Source organism: Protomyctophum bolini (assembly GCF_963924005.1).
Source record: "Protomyctophum bolini genome assembly, chromosome: 16".
Classification (NCBI taxonomy): Eukaryota; Metazoa; Chordata; class Actinopteri; order Myctophiformes; family Myctophidae; genus Protomyctophum; species Protomyctophum bolini.
In genome coordinates this window covers 6,633,807-6,651,678 of record NC_137877.1, presented here as the reverse complement: position 1 = coordinate 6,651,678, position 17,872 = coordinate 6,633,807, and the positions used below count along the sequence as shown (strand labels likewise).

General features: G+C 40.1%; 1 protein-coding gene across 2 annotated transcripts in view; it reads left to right on the top strand.

Moving 5' to 3' along the window:
* The window catches only part of sytl5 (synaptotagmin-like 5), a 44,407-nt gene extending 26,744 nt beyond the window's left edge, over positions 1-17,663 (top strand). For both annotated transcript variants that reach the window (XM_080786123.1, XM_080786122.1), the window contains exons 9-17: positions 909-1,009; positions 2,504-2,605; positions 8,553-8,731; positions 8,911-9,013; positions 9,180-9,341; positions 9,543-9,651; positions 10,363-10,501; positions 10,654-10,862; positions 16,183-17,663. In XM_080786123.1, coding sequence (XP_080642249.1) covers positions 909-1,009; positions 2,504-2,605; positions 8,553-8,731; positions 8,911-9,013; positions 9,180-9,341; positions 9,543-9,651; positions 10,363-10,501; positions 10,654-10,862; positions 16,183-16,325 — 1,247 coding nt within the window. In that variant the 3' untranslated portion in view covers positions 16,326-17,663. The remainder of the gene's footprint in view (positions 1-908; positions 1,010-2,503; positions 2,606-8,552; positions 8,732-8,910; positions 9,014-9,179; positions 9,342-9,542; positions 9,652-10,362; positions 10,502-10,653; positions 10,863-16,182) is intronic.
* Positions 17,664-17,872: the final 209 nt, after the last annotated feature.

Below are 17,872 nucleotides of genomic sequence, written 5' to 3'. Positions count from 1 at the left end.
TCCTACTGCTTGTTTTGTTTTGCTTCTCCTCCCCCGTAGCACCACCCATGATGCAAGACATGATAGAATGCACACTATTGTTACGCAGTTTCATGGCTCACATAGCAACACTGTGGTAATTGACAGCTTTGCAGAGAGGAATGGAAATGCGTGTTCCCAGCAGACTTGTCATTTGACAACAGATTGTATATCCGTGTTGGCCTGTGAGGTCAGGTCCCAGTCGTACTGGCATATGAAAATACCATTGGCTGGTATTTCGTTTCAGACAATGAAAATGAAATTTCTCATTCGGAAGTGTTGCGATAGCTCTGTCGGGCAGTCGGGCACAGAAGTCACCTCTGCACTAATAAGTAAATGACTCCTCTTGCTGTCCCTTCCTTCAGTCAAAATGAGTCTCTGACTGTATCTCTCAGTATCACCACACCAGGATACTTCATTCACCACACACACCTCGACAGCTGTAAAATAGCTGTTATAGCTTATAGGAGCAACATCTGGTGCTTCGGCGTATATGTTAAGATTTAATTACACCTTACATAATTCATTACCGGTATACCTGTAATTATTATCATCAGAAAGTCAAAATACATTTCTCTCTTTATTCAAACTCACGCTGTTTATTTATTTTCTATTCAGAGAATAAAGTCAGAAATGTGAGAATAAAGTCAGTATTCTGATAATGATTTATTATCAGGAGAGAGTCGCCATAAATCAGCTTCCAATTCCACTCGTTTAATCGTGTCCTGACTGCGTTCTCTATCCTGATTATTCTGTATAATAAGAAACTGGAGAGTGGAGAGACATCACTGACCCAAACCCTTATATCAATGAGTACTATCAGAATATAGAGCTTTTTAACACTTATTTCAACCCAAAAATAATCACTTCCACTCCCTCTATGTCTTCAGACCATAGTCGCTCAGAGATGGACCTGTCAGCTCCTGCTTCTGAGCACAGCGACGACGCCCTCAGCCTCCGGAGCCGCTCGGTCCTTGGACTCAACATAGCGGTAAGCAGCATCAGTTCAGTTGTCTCTGAACTGTTGGTCATCAATCAATCGCACGATTGATTTCTACAGTGGATCTCACCGGCGCACAATCACACTAGCAATGTTCACTGATCTAGTCTAATCTGGTCTTTAATTCAGTTAGACCTGAGGACGATTATACAAATGCCTTCTAAATCCTGACAGTTTTCATTCTCAAACGTTTGACCCCCAGAAATATATGTAATTGGCCATCCCCATCATAATTTTACATTACATTACATTGTTGTTATTTTTATATTGCATCTTTAAATATGCTTTCTACTGTTGGCCAGCTGGCTTGCTCTGAAAGAATATATATTGAAAGATTTGCGCCACACATTTTTCCAAAACAGCAGATTTAGCAGCTCGTAGCCCGAGCGCTGCGCTACGAGCTTGTAGATCTGCTATTTTTTCAATAGCTAAAGTATAACATAATGCTTAAAACACCAAAAGGGGTTCCCGCCCAGAATGGGTTAATGCATGCAGTGTAACTCTGACCTCTTTTAAGATCCATATTTTATCATATCTTGGCTCAAGGTAATGACTAATGAGCAGCGCGTGCTTGATGTGATGACGTGTCGGGTTGAATTTTAAGTGCGCCGCAGCTCGCTCACTTCAAAGCTTGTGAAATAGTAGCTAGCTAGATCGGGGGTTCTCAACCTGGGGGTCACGTCAGACGACCCCTCGGGGAGGTCGCCAAATTATTGGGGGGGGGGTCCCCAGATTATTGGAAAAAAAACACCAAAAAAAACAAATGACTGAAAAATGGAAAGGAGTTTACATAGTACATGCATAAACTTTCCTTAATGATTATATCTGGTTTCAGTATTTATTTATGATGTATTTTCTCTACGTTATTGGGGGGGGGGGGGGGCACGAGACATGGCCAAAGCATTTCCGGGGGTCCCGACTCCCTAGCCAGAACCGTTGAGCTAGAAAGATGGTGGTGGTCTGGGACAGGTGGAGTATTTGAAGGACCCGGCATAGGACTGCATTGTCTCTTTATTTACTTAGTGTGTTTACTTTGACTTCAAAGGTAGCTCATCAAAACACAGGCTCGTAGGCCCACACGAGCCTACATAAACACGCCCACTTTAAGCTGCTTATACATACAAGTAGTACAGTTCAATAAATAAAGAACTCTCCAAAACACTGTTATTAAAGCATAAAGGAAGACGACACACACATAACTGGACTATGCAAGCATGCTATACAGTATTTCTACAGTAGTTGAGGCTGGGAAAGCTCAGTGACTTATTTTAGTACACGCAGAGACCTCCACGAGCATTCACTGTACAAGTGTGGTCTGCAAGTAATCAAAGGATTTCATTGCACACAGTCCTGACATGACCCATTTAATTTAAGGGACCGCCTTCTCCCACACAGATAATATTCTGCATGTTTTGTTGACTGAATCACAGCAGTTCCAAGAAATCGAGATTTCAAACCTCGCCTTGTAAATGCCGTTCTCCACAGGAGTTTTCTGATGAAGATGAAGACATCGATGCTCTGATGTCTGCCTCTGCCCACAGCCGACCCGGCGGTCGTCGCCGTGTAATGAGCAATGCAGTGTCCACGGTAACATCCGCGCTGAAACTAAAGTTGTACAAACACAAAAAAACGCAACCTTTAATGAAACTGAAAGCTGAAACTAAAGTTGTACAAACACAAAACGTAACCTTTGATAATAATGAACACAAATTGCCCGGGGCGAGCTCCCGCACAGTTATAGCAACACAAGGGACCGGCGATACAAACATAAAAATACATGAACATATGTACACATTTTCTGCAAACTTCCTTCCACACAGACATGCAGATGCACAGGGTTCATATCCTATGTACATAAATATGCAGTCTTTAACCTGATAAGTGAATCAGGCATACTGGTGGCTTTGTAAACAAGGTGCTATCGCCAGGCCTGAGGCCAGATCGAGGCAGCAGGTTAGTGTAATGAAAACTGGTGCCCTCAATCTGTTGGATTTGCTAAACTGGGCTACATGTGTGCATGTGTATGCCTCTGTCTGCAGTGTATACCCTCAAACCCTTCCCAAGTAGCACTTGGGCCGTACTACAAAATCTACAGCAGCTACTATGCACACTGTAAGAACAATTGGCTTATCTCATGAGTCATGCCTTGTTTATTGTTCTGGTCACTGAACTAACATTTGCGTATTGCAATGAAACGGAGCAGGTAAACACGAGATGCAGCTACCTTACCCGTTTGACATTTGTTCAAGTCATCTCGATTCTTGGAAGGAATTTACAAGGAAATTTTAGTTTTAATTAAGTTTTGTTAGTTTTATTTAAGTTTAGGTCTAGTTTAGACGTGTCAAGGAACATAATTATTGTTTATGACTGGACTAATTTAGATTTTCATTGTCTTCATGATGCAGCCATTTTTCAGTGAGACAAAATAGATCAGCATGATAGTCTGATATTATGTAGTTTACCAATAGTTTCCAGCAACGTCTCGTTATAGAGAGCCCCCTCTCTCTGATCTCCGCCCCCTCGCCGTGTTGTGGGGCAAACTAAACCGTGTGAATACGCTTTGCGTTTGTAAAATTACTCATTTGCAGACTAAAGATTGAACAGAAAACTAATGGAAAGACGAGGCTTGTGCTCAACATCGTACAAGTACAAGCTATTAGGAAGAGAGCTTTATCTCCGCAAAATCGGGGATATTATGAACACACAGAATGGAAAGATTTTGACAGCTACTGCCCCACTTTGAAGGCTACAACTGATGCGCAGCGCAGTAGCCTACCTTATTTAAGGAACAAACTATATAGGCCTACATGTAATTGCTTAGCGAAAACATCTGCAGAAATCTTTCATGCCCCATGTTTATTTTAGATCGAGTGGTTTTTTAACTGTTACATCTGTTCATTGACAATCACTGATCTGCAAGCTCACTAGGTTGTAGATGGATTACAATTATACTAATAGTGATATATAAATATATAAATAAAATCGTTATGGTATGAACCGAGCAAATCTGCACCATTAAAGTAGTGTAATAGCATGGAAAAGTCACTGTTTACATTTACAAGCTCGTCATGTCACTCTAGCAAAGTGATTGATCTGTGATTGATCTCTCCTAGGGTCCTACTTGCCCCACAACAAGGAAGCAACAAATGTTTACGCCCCTTTTGTGATATTTTGCTGGGCCTTATACAGCTTTAGATGACAGAAGTCTAATCTAATGTTTAAGAGTCCGCATTGAATTCTCCTACTTTGTCGTACTGCTGCAGTGGTGGTGTCAATTTCGATTAGGTTTTTTATTTTTAACTTCTCTTCTGTTTACTTTTAATTCAACTGATTTAAGTGATTGGGGCAGACAGTCTCTATGGGGCTTTGGGTGATTAACTGCTTTAATGGAGGCACAGAGAGTCAGAGACACAACTCTGCCTGCAGGTCCCAGCTCTGGGTTGTTGTGAATTTGGTTTACTAATGAACTTAATCCATTTAGAACTGATGAATGAGACCAGGTTCTACAAAATGTCTTCTAAATCACGATAGTTTCTGTGTCGTTCTCAAACATTTTCATGTCAAGGACCCCCAAACATATATATTATGTAATTGGCCATGGTCCCCCATCTGAAAATATGTTGTTCCAGGGACCCCCCCAGAAGCAAAGATTTGAGTTAAAAACCTTTGCTCTGAAAGAATATATATTCAAAGATTTGCTCCACATAGAAAACAGCAGACCTACAAGCTCGTAGTGCGGCACCGAGTGCCGCGCTATGAGCTTGTAGATCTGCTATTTTTCAATAGCTAAAGCATAACATAATGCTTAAAACACCAACAGAGTGTGGAATGAATGCTACAGTCTCCCAGATTTTTTACCCATAGAGTCTGGCAATTATTTACAGTATGAAGCCTGTGTCATTTTCTGGACACCACCTCGGCAGCCGGCAGTTGAATCAGATGACATACAGTACGGCTGTACTGTACATTATGTCATCGCTGGTCTCATTTGGCAGGGGTCCAGGGGAAACTATGGAGTCCAACATTCTCTTTACATATCTCTGCTGTCAGGAGGAAACCACGTCCTAACTCCAAAATGTTCATTTTTCAGGAAATGAAAAATGTAAAAATTTTCAGGAAATTAAGAAAACTTTATATTTTTAAAACAAAGCAATACTGCCTCATCAAAGTTGGTGTTGTGACTTTATATATTGTCAATTACTTTCATGAGAGGGAGAGAGGTGGTGGAGTTAGCTGTTTTAGCAGACAGTTTGAGGGTCCAATGGAGTTAAGAGGTTTTGGCCAAATCACTTTGTACTACTTTCCAATGGTTCAATATTTTCTAAACAACACACAGATGTAAAGGGTGTTCAATAGCACTGATTTATGCAAAAAGAAATTATCAAAAACCTCAAAAAATGGAATTATGAGGTTTCCTCCCGACAGCAACAATATGTACACATAGATGTCAACATAGATTTTAGTGACCTCTGATTGGCGTGACTGGGAGTCGTTACTAGACAACGTTAATGATAATATTACCATATGCTTATCCTTTACGCAGTAGTTTTACATTTTGATTCGGTGTCGCCCACTCTGGCCCCAGGAATCCATTTAACTGGTGTTGCTAGATAAATAGAGCTGGCAGTTGTATTCTCAGTGGGTGTGTCACGGAGTGGTGAAAGCACAGTCTAGACTCTAGACTACAGTCAGTAAGTGCCGTGGGCTCAGGATAGAAGAACTGAAGAAAAGGAAAAGCAAAACGGCTGAAGAGTGAAGACTAGTCCATTGTTTTGTTTTTCATTAATGAAGAGTTGAGACAATTAAAGAACCATTTAAGTCCATCATTTCTTCTGAACCCTCCCCCAAATGTCCCATCTGTCCTGACCCTTTATCTATAATTATTATGGACGCCATGGGGTCACTAAAATCATTAGGGGTCATCTTCTGGAGGTGATAGACAGCAAATTCCATTTCCAGATATCTTGTTAGGGACCAAAGTGATGGACGAGCGGACAGACAACACAAACCAACATAACAGTCGTAGAGCCCTGCTGCTAGCTGCGCTAAACATTATCTGAAGGTACAATAGACAAACAAACAACACAAAACAAATCATCTGACCAATACATTAGTGTTCAGTGACAATATATTTTAGCCAAGAACCTGGTTTTGAATTGTCAATTTGTCCGGAGTGCCCTTGTTGATATATCTCAGGGGAGTCCAGATGAGATATAACCGCTGTGATCTCATCTGATAGTCACCATGGTGACCCTATATGTAATGTGGTTTCTGCCCTGTATGCAGGGTTCTCTGGAGATGCTTCCAGAGCGCTGGGGGGGGGGGGGACTGTGTTATGGACTGGTCTATAGGTCTGGGTCTATCATGTCACAGAAATCAAATGCTTCTGTCATTTTCTCCTTCTTCTCTCTTTTGTCTGGTGGTTTATGTCTTTCTTGCTTATACTACTGGCTGCTAGTCTTCTACTCCTGTCTCAGAGCGAAGGTGGAGCTACCTCAATGTCCCCGACTCGGACGCTGAGACTGTAAGTCTCACCCTTTTCTGTGTGTGCGTTCAACAAGGTCATCAGACAACATTATAAGCCTAATGATTAACCCATTCTGACCTGAGATCAGATTCATACGAGGTTTCCCCTGGACACACACTGGTCTGATTAACCCATTCTGACCTGAGATCAGATTTAAAAAAATGTCAGTCGTTCTTCGATTTTTCAAAAATAGCAGACCTACAAGCTCGTATCGCGCTACTCGGTGGCGCGATATGAGCTTGTAGATCTGCTATTTTTCAATAGCTAAAGCATAACATGATGCCAACACCAAAATGGGTGCTCGGTCAGAATGGGTTAATGAATACTTGTCTTATATTACTGCTTGAAAATCACTCGAAAATATTTCATGTTTGGCCAGTAACACAGTCCTACAACAAAGTATAACTGAGGGTAACGGGAAGAGTGGGCACCTCAATGTTAAATTGGCTATATTTTACCAAAATGTTAAGTAATGTAAAGTAGACGATGATTAGAACATGCTCGAACATTTGAACAATTAAGGCCTAATATTTCTACAGTTGCTACAAAATGTATAGCCAGTCATTTTGGGCATGAACAAAATGTTGATGGGTAAATTTAGGTTGGAAGAACAAATATTATTCTACTGTGCATGAACCTTGTGGCTTGTGCATGCTATATGAAATCCTGTGTGTGTGTGTGTGTGTGTGTGTGTGTGTGTGTGTGTGTGTGTGTGTGTGTGTGTGCGTGTGCATGCGTGCACACAGTTTGTAATGAATGAGCTGCTGAATCTCTTTCCTTTAATACTAAGCTCCTTAAAGTGGCCATTCATCACTTCATCTCTCTCCAGGAAACAAATAAGGTAGACGTGAAGACAAGAAGCTTTGCTCTTATGACACCAAATCTATTTTGACAGAGGCCTTTAGATCTCTCCAGAAGGGATTAATATCACCAGGGCGGGTCCTGTAATTGGATTTTTCTTTTTATTACTAACTCCACGAATTCAATCATGTCAGACCATTATCAGCACTTCTACCCACCTACCTCATAGAGTGTAAGAAAGTGCAAGTTATTCAGATTTGATTATATCTACTGTAGATTGTGGCATTAAAAAAAAGGTTTTTCTTACAAACATAGATGTACCTTACGTCTTCTGGAGAGAGCCTGTCTTTTTTTTGTTTGTTTTATGAACTCATTTGTACTGTTTTGTTTTCCCTTGCTGGCATTTCCCTTCTGGACTAACCACCTCCTTCATCCCCCTTAGTATAACTTCCTATAAATTCATTGTCTCCACCAGGCCGAACGCATGATGGGAGAGAGTATGTTTTGCACTCCGTCCGTGTATGTGTCTGTCTGTCCGTCTGTTACCAGCTAATCTCCGGCACCCTTAACCCGGTCGATGCCAAATTTTGCGCACACACACACTCCCTGGATGCCAACGATGAACCTCTGCCCCATTTTTTTCAGAACGGCCACCAAGAGGCTGACTTGATTCTGTCCAAACATCAGGCAAATCGTTACACACTATCTCTATAGTCAAGTGTTCAAGGCAGATCTGTCCGATGTTTCATATTCCATCCTAATTGGCTAACATTGGCTTTTGCAAGTTTGCAGGATTTGCCCGTTTTGAACAAAAAGCCTCAAATCATGAACGCAGCGTGCAATTTACGTGAAATCTTTCACAAACAGTCCTACTAGGCTGAGGAATAAATCCCACCCTTTTCACATTGGCCTATTATAGCGCCACCAACAAGTGGATTTTTGCAAAACACATTTTTGGAACAAAATGCCTCAAATCATCCAATTGCCATCCAAGGCATGAGAAGAAATGGCACCCGTTTCACATTGGCCTTTTATAGCACCACCAGGAGGCCACAACCTGACCTGCCCTGGTGGAGACCTGTGCCCCGAGGAGCACTTTATCTAGTTGTATTCTTTTTTTCTTTTGATTCCTTTCTTTTGTTCTGTTTCATATGTTAAGATCCTCCTCCTCTCCCCCCAATCCCCCTCTCTCTCTCCGCCTCACAGAGCAGTATAAACAGCATGATGAGCATGTACAGTGAGACTGGTGACTATGGCAACGCCAGGGTAAGCGGTGAGATACTGTTGAATATCAGCTACAGCTACAAAACTGGTGCCCTCAATGTGATGGTGAAAGAGTGTCGCAACTTGGCTACAGGGGACGAGAGGAAGCAGCGCACAGATGCGTAAGACCGTGCACTCACTCTCTCTCACACACACACACACACACACACACACACACACACACACACACACACACACACACAGAGTGTTGGAGGGGGGGACGAGGACGACCAGAGTTCCATCTCCTCTGTTATTCATCTTCTCTGTTATGCATCTGCTTGCATTATCTCTTGCATTGTAGCTATGTCAAGAGTTACCTGCTACCTGACAAGTCTCGCCAGAGCAAGAGGAAGACGCACATCAAAGCCAACACCACAAACCCTATCTTCAATGAGAATATGAGGGTGAGGGGCCCCGAAGGACTCAATAAGCATGGCCATTGTTGGCCATATAATTGAAATTAGACTACTTAACCCTGGTTAAAGTCTAACGTTTTTTGAAAATAAACCAAAAAAAAACATGAACTAAAGATACTCAGTCTTGTTACTAACACTCTTTCTTGTTCTCTAGTATGTGATTAGCCACTCACAGCTTGAGACGCGAACCCTGCAACTCTCCGTGTGGCATCATGACCGCTTTGGCCACAACAGCTTCCTGGGAGAGGTGGAGTTGACGTTTGACTCCTGGGAGTTTGATTCCCAGATAGAGGAGTGGTACGCTCTAATGCCCAAGGTACCAACAGGCACTACCATACACAAGCAAGCATGTGTGCATTCCGTACACACGCACGCGCGCACACACACACACACACACACACACACACACACACACACACACACACACACACACACACACACACACACACACACACACACACACACACACACACACACACAGATTAAATATTATGTAATTAAAGTGACTTTTCTGCAGGCAGAGAGCTGTATGGACTCCATGATACAGTATAAAGGGGAACTGACCCTCGTTTTGAAGTATATACCTGCTGAGAAGAACTTAATGCTGCCAGTGGACCAAGTGCAAGGTAAATCTAATTTATAAATGATGTCATGTGCAGAACCTTCCTTGTATGTTTTTGAGGGGCACTAGCTAGCATTTGGCTTTTGAAATGATGTCTTATGGCAGCCAAGTCTATGGACTTTTCATGTTTGTTTAGGAGGGGGGCTGGCTCTGATCGGTGAACAAGTATTTCTCCAGCGCTTTTCATGCGCGTCCGCCCTTCTAGACCAGAAAGCATGCTGACATTGACAATGAATGGAGAATTTACATGTGTCTGAGCAAAGATAAGAGCACCTCTCACTTTTTTGAGGGGCCCTCTTACATCCAGCTTTTGGTTAACGTCTACAAACTTTGTCTTAAACAAACATTATATTCCCATTGACAATGAATGGACAATTTTACATCATAGTGTCTGAGCAAATAGGCATAGTGTCTATTTTACGTCATGATGATGCACAATGATAAGACCGCCCCTCACTTCACACAGGCGTGATTTCTTTTTTTACAAAAAAAAGGGGTGGGATATCCGATCCTTTTAATAATCACGGTAAATCACCTCTGCAGCATTTCTGCCTTGCAGCAAACCTGCTTGTTTAAAGAAATGTGCGCCTGAGGATGCGACTCCTACTGTGCCTTAATTAAAGTACCCAGTGCACGGGTACAAAGTAGGTGTGCGTGCAATGACTCATGCTTTCATCTTCTGGTGTTCCACTTTATTTTGTCCCCCCTTCCACAGTAAAGAAGGGGTTCCTGAAAGGTAAAAAGACCAGCAGCTTCACGCCCCCTAAAGGGGGCATGGTTGAGCTACTGGTGAAAGAGGCCAAGAATCTAACTGCAGTCAAATCTGGAGGCACTTCCGATCCTTTTGTCAAAGGGTGAGTTGCTTTATTTTAGTTTGATTTTTTATTTATTCTGATGTGTGAAGTCCTTCACAACATGCAACAAACGCTGCTTGCCTAATCAATGGATATAGCATACAGCTTCTGCCCACGTGAAATACAGTATGTGCCCTCCCCTCCCCGTCAAGGTACCTGCTCCCGGACAGCAGCAAGTCAACAAAGCACAAGACGGCAGTGGAACGACGGACTGTGAACCCAGAGTGGAACCACACCTTTACTTACTGCGGCCTTCAGCCAGGAGATTTGAACAGTGTGTGCTTGGAGCTCACCGTCTGGGACAAGGAGTCCCTGGCCAGCAATATCTTCCTGGGTGGAGTGAGGTTGGGGGCCGGCACAGGTGTGTATGCTTGTGGGTAATTGCAACACATTACCTTTCCATGCTAGTGTAGTATCAATAATTAAATTTATTTTTGTGTGTGTGTTCATCAACTGGTGTGATATTATGCACAATAAACCCTGCTACTGTAGCTTGTGGTGGGTTCAGTAGTAGCAACACATTACCTTTCCATGCTAGTGTAGTATCAATAATTAAATGTATTTTTGTGTGTGCGCCGTTTTTGAAAAAAAATGAAAAAATAAAAAAACGATGGGTTATAGCCCATGTTTTTTGAAATTTTGAAAAAAAAAGTTAGCCTCGTTTCTCATCATTTTGGACCATGGGCTATAGCCCATATCGTACGGCATACTATAGCACGCCGTTTTTCATCATTTTGGAGGATTTGAAAAAAATGAAAAAATAAAAAAACGATGGGTTATAGCCCATGTTTTTTGAAATTTTGAAAGAAAAAGTTAGCCTCGTTTCCCCATCATTTTGGACCATGGGCTATAGCCCATATCGTACGGCATACTATAGCACGCCGTTTTTCATCATTTTGGAGGATTAGAAAAAAATAAAAAAATAAAAAAACGATGGGTTATAGCCCATGTTTTTTGAAATTTTGAAAAAAAAAGTTAGCCTCGTTTCTCATCATTTTGGACTATGGGCTATAGCCCATATCGTACGGCATACTATAGCACGCCGTTTTTCATCATTTTGGAGGATTAGAAAAAAATGAAAAAATAAAAAAACGATGGGTTATAGCCCATGTTTTTTGAAATTTTGAAAAAAAAAGTTAGCCTCGTTTCTCATCATTTTGGACCATGGGCTATAGCCCATATCGTACGGCATACTATAGCACGCCGTTTTTCATCATTTTGGAGGATTAGAAAAAAATGAAAAAATAAAAAAACGATGGGTTATAGCCCATGTTTTTTGAAATTTTGGAAAAAAAAGTTAGCCTCGTTTCTCATCATTTTGGACCATGGGCTATAGCCCATATCGTACGGCATACTATAGCACGCCGTTTTTCATCATTTTGGAGGATTAGAAAAAATTAAAAAAAAAAAAAAACGATGGGTTATAGCCCATGTTTTTTGAAATTTTGGAAAAAAAGGTTAGCCTCGTTTCTCATCATTTTGGACCATGGGCTATAGCCCATATCGTACGGCATACTATAGCACGCCGTTTTTCATCATTTTGGAGGATTAGAAAAAAATGAAAAAATAAAAAAACGATGGGTTATAGCCCATGTTTTTTGAAATTTTGAAAAAAAAAGTTAGCCTCGTTTCTCATCATTTTGGACCATGGGCTATAGCCCATATCGTACGGCATACTATAGCACGCCGTTTTTCATCATTTTGGAGCATTAGATAAAAATGAAAAAATAAAAAAACGATGGGTTATAGCCCATGTTTTTTGAAATTTTGAAAAAAAAAGTTAGCCTCGTTTCTCATCATTTTGGACCATGGGCTATAGCCCATATCGTACGGCATACTATAGCACGCCGTTTTTCATCATTTTGGAGGATTAGAAAAAAATTAAAAAATTAAAAAACGATGGGTTATAGCCCATGTTTTTTGAAATTTTGAAAAAAAAAGTTAGCCTCGTTTCTCATCATTTTGGACCATGGGCTATAGCCCATATCGTACGGCATACTATAGCACGCCGTTTTTCATCATTTTGGAGGATTAGAAAAAAATGAAAAAATAAAAAAACGATGGGTTATAGCCCATGTTTTTTGAAATTTTGAAAAAAAAAGTTAGCCTCGTTTCTCATCATTTTGGACCATGGGCTATAGCCCATATCGTACGGCATACTATAGCACGCCGTTTTTCATCATTTTGGAGGATTAGAAAAAAATGAAAAAATAAAAAAACGATGGGTTATAGCCCATGTTTTTTGAAATTTTGAAAAAAAAAGTTAGCCTCGTTTCTCATCATTTTGGACCATGGGCTATAGCCCATATCGTACGGCATACTATAGCACGCCGTTTTTCATCATTTTGGAGGATTAGAAAAAAATGAAAAAATAAAAAAACGATGGGTTATAGCCCATGTTTTTTGAAATTTTGAAAAAAAAAGTTAGCCTCGTTTCTCATCATTTTGGACCATGGGCTATAGCCCATATCGTACGGCATACTATAGCACGCCGTTTTTCATCATTTTGGAGGATTAGAAAAAAATTAAAAAATTAAAAAACGATGGGTTATAGCCCATGTTTTTTGAAATTTTGAAAAAAAAAGTTAGCCTCGTTTCTCATCACTTTGGACCATGGGCTATAGCCCATATCGTACGGCATACTATAGCACGCCGTTTTTCATCATTTTGGAGGATTAGAAAAAAATAAAAAAAATAAAAAAACGATGGGTTATAGCCCATGTTTTTTGAAATTTTGAAAAAAAAAGTTAGCCTCGTTTCTCATCATTTTGGACCATGGGCTATAGCCCATATCGTACGGCATACTATAGCACGCCGTTTTTCATCATTTTGGAGGATTTGAAAAAAATGAAAAAATAAAAAAACGATGGGTTATAGCCCATGTTTTTTGAAATTTTGAAAAAAAGAAGTTAGCCTCATTTCTCATCATTTTGGACCATGGGCTATAGCCCATATCGTACGGCATACTATAGCACGCCGTTTTTCATCATTTTGGAGGATTTAAAAAAAATGAAAAAATAAAAAAACGATGGGTTATAGCCCATGTTTTTTGAAATTTTGAAAAAAAAAGTTAGCCTCGTTTCTCATCATTTTGGACCATGGGCTATAGCCCATATCGTACGGCATACTATAGCACGCCGTTTTTCATCATTTTGGAGGATTAGAAAAAAATGAAAAAATAAAAAAACGATGGGTTATAGCCCATGTTTTTTGAAATTTTGAAAAAAAAAGTTAGCCTCGTTTCTCATCATTTTGGACCATGGGCTATAGCCCATATCGTACGGCATACTATAGCACGCCGTTTTTCATCATTTTGGAGGATTAGAAAAAAATGAAAAAAAAAAAAACGATGGGTTATAGCCCATGTTTTTTGAAATTTTGAAAAAAAAAGTTAGCCTCGTTTCTCATCATTTTGGACCATGGGCTATAGCCCATATCGTACGGCATACTATAGCACGCCGTTTTTCATCATTTTGGAGGATTAGAAAAAAATGAAAAAATAAAAAAACGATGGGTTATAGCCCATGTTTTTTGAAATTTTGAAAAAAAAAGTTAGCCTCGTTTCTCATCATTTTGGACCATGGGCTATAGCCCATATCGTACGGCATACTATAGCACGCCGTTTTTCATCATTTTGGAGGATTAGAAAAAAATGAAAAAATAAAAAAACGATGGGTTATAGCCCATGTTTTTTGAAATTTTGAAAAAAAAAGTTAGCCTCGTTTCTCATCATTTTGGACCATGGGCTATAGCCCATATCGTACGGCATACTATAGCACGCCGTTTTTCATCATTTTGGAGGATTAGAAAAAAATGAAAAAATAAAAAAACGATGGGTTATAGCCCATGTTTTTTGAAATTTTGAAAAAAAAAGTTAGCCTCGTTTCTCATCATTTTGGACCATGGGCTATAGCCCATATCGTACGGCATACTATAGCACGCCGTTTTTCATCATTTTGGAGGATTAGAAAAAAATTAAAAAATTAAAAAACGATGGGTTATAGCCCATGTTTTTTGAAATTTTGAAAAAAAAAGTTAGCCTCGTTTCTCATCATTTTGGACCATGGGCTATAGCCCATATCGTACGGCATACTATAGCACGCCGTTTTTCATCATTTTGGAGGATTAGAAAAAAATAAAAAAAATAAAAAAACGATGGGTTATAGCCCATGTTTTTTGAAATTTTGAAAAAAAAAGTTAGCCTCGTTTCTCATCATTTTGGACCATGGGCTATAGCCCATATCGTACGGCATACTATAGCACGCCGTTTTTCATCATTTTGGAGGATTTGAAAAAAATGAAAAAATAAAAAAACGATGGGTTATAGCCCATGTTTTTTGAAATTTTGAAAAAAAGAAGTTAGCCTCATTTCTCATCATTTTGGACCATGGGCTATAGCCCATATCGTACGGCATACTATAGCACGCCGTTTTTCATCATTTTGGAGGATTTAAAAAAAATGAAAAAATAAAAAAACGATGGGTTATAGCCCATGTTTTTTGAAATTTTGAAAAAAAAAGTTAGCCTCGTTTCTCATCATTTTGGACCATGGGCTATAGCCCATATCGTACGGCATACTATAGCACGCCGTTTTTCATCATTTTGGAGGATTAGAAAAAAATGAAAAAATAAAAAAACGATGGGTTATAGCCCATGTTTTTTGAAATTTTGAAAAAAAAAGTTAGCCTCGTTTCTCATCATTTTGGACCATGGGCTATAGCCCATATCGTACGGCATACTATAGCACGCCGTTTTTCATCATTTTGGAGGATTAGAAAAAAATGAAAAAAAAAAAAACGATGGGTTATAGCCCATGTTTTTTGAAATTTTGAAAAAAAAAGTTAGCCTCGTTTCTCATCATTTTGGACCATGGGCTATAGCCCATATCGTACGGCATACTATAGCACGCCGTTTTTCATCATTTTGGAGGATTAGAAAAAAATTAAAAAATTAAAAAACGATGGGTTATAGCCCATGTTTTTTGAAATTTTGAAAAAAAAAGTTAGCCTCGTTTCTCATCATTTTGGACCATGGGCTATAGCCCATATCGTACGGCATACTATAGCACGCCGTTTTTCATCATTTTTGAGGATTTGAAAAAAGTGACGAAATTACAAAAACGATGGGTTATAGCCCATGTTTTTTTAAATTTTGAAAAAAAAAGTTATCCTCGTTTCTCATCATTTTGGACCATGGGCTATAGCCCATATCGTACGGCATACTATAGCGCGCCGTTTTTCATCATTTTTGAGGATTTGAAAAAAATGAAAAAATGAAAAAAAACACAATAAACCCTGCTACTGTAGCTTGCGGTGGGTTCAGTAGTAGCAACACATTACCTTTCCATGGTAGTGTAGTATCAATAATTACATTTATTTTTGTGTGTGTGTTCATCAACTGGTGTGATATTATGCACAATAAACCCTGCTACTGTAGCTTGCGGTGGGTTCAGTAGTAGCAACACATTACCTTTCCATGCTAGTGTAGTATCAATAATTAAATGCATTTTTGTGTGTGTGTTCATCAACTGCTGTGATATTATGCACAATAAACCCTGCTACTGTAGCTTGTTGTGGGTTCAGTAGTAGTGAGAAGATAATAAGAAAGTTCCTTGTAGGCAGTCTAGTGTGGAAAAGGTATTAATAAAGCAATACAAATGTGCATTCCCTGTGTCCCTCCAGGCATTAGCTATGGGAATGAAGTGGATTGGATGGACTCATGTGGGGAGGAACAACGGGTGTGGCAACGTATGATTGATAACCCAGAGGTCCCTCATGAGTGTACCCTGATGCTGAGGTCCAGCATGCACAAGCGCAACACATGAGCTGCGTGGACACATGGAGAGAAAAGAGAGGGCAAGGAGAGACAGAAAACCGAGGTGGAGGGGTGGATGGCGAGCAGAGCACAAACGAAGTGAAACACACAAAGTTACTGAAAGATGTGATGAGAAGGACTAAATCAAATCAATCAGTGGCTGACAGAGTTCCATGTTCTATTCTGCAATACGGAGAGGATGACATGCCCCTACTTCCTGCCCTCTGAGCCACCATGTAGAGAACCCTTCTCCTTTATAGAACAACCAATCATGCCTTACATACTCCCCATATTCCTCTCTACCTTAGAAAGTATCTACCCATGACCAAGCACTGCTACTACCGCTGTATTGTGTATATTACTTTTCATGTATTGTATTTAACCTGATTTACTAAATAAGCACACGGTTTGAGTCCTTGTTGTGTGTCCGATATGTCTCCTGTGGTTTCTGTACACCAGTCATTTCTTCTGCTTGTGGTGACAAGTGACAGAGACCATTCGCAAGGTGTTAAAGAGTTTGATCACTGCATGCAGAGACTTGTATACATTCCATTTAGCCTACAGACAACCAAATTGTGTACTGAAGCGCATAATGAAGCACACATTGAGAACTGTCACACCAAAAATGGCACAAAGTTAAAAGACTACATATAGGCTACTGTAGTAGATATATATGCTCAATTTACCAAACACTGTATCAGTGAGATCATGAAATCTGTATCACGTTCTTAAGGAAATAAGAGGTAGCAGACCCAAAGCCAGATCAAGCCCTGATTATATCAATACAATGATATCCACTCTGTAAGGTGTAAGCATTACACTTCCAAGCATACAGTGTATGTGTGAGTAACAGGTGTGTGTCTGCTGTGTTGTATAGCATGAGTCACTGTGGAGGCAAGACCACCGCCTCCAGGAGAGCATAGTCACTGACTGTCACCCCATCTCTGTTACCCTGTTACATGTGTTCTCCATGCCAACAGATTCCCCATAATAAATCATCTAGTTCGGGAAAATGTGTCAACTGGCTGTGCTGTCATTCACGGAGGCCAGCTCTGCCTCATTGTCCTTGTAAAATCCTACGCTAGTCTAAATTCTCGGAGAGAAAACAAGTATATAATCGTACGTATACAATAATAGCAAGAATACATGACATCCTCCACCGTATAGTATACCGTAGATAGATGAGAGACCAGTGCAATACCTGACTATAGTGAGGAAACTAGACTCTAGGCATGTACTACTGTATATCTGTTTGTTGTGTCTGCAGAAAGGGGTCTGTATATCATGGCGTCAAATTCACTGTAATAAAACGTATTTTGTCTCAAATGTGTTACAGGAATATTTTGAAATAAAAGCATCTTTCCACAGATTGACTCCTCCTGTTCTTAGATACGTGCAGACCGATACAATAGATCAGGGCTACTCAATTTAAGATGGCTCAGGGGCCGTACGATATGGGTTATATGCCCATGGTCCAAAATTATGAAAAACGAGGATAAATGCTAATGTCTCTCATTCTCCGCAATTTCTGCAATTTCCATTTCCGCAATTACCATT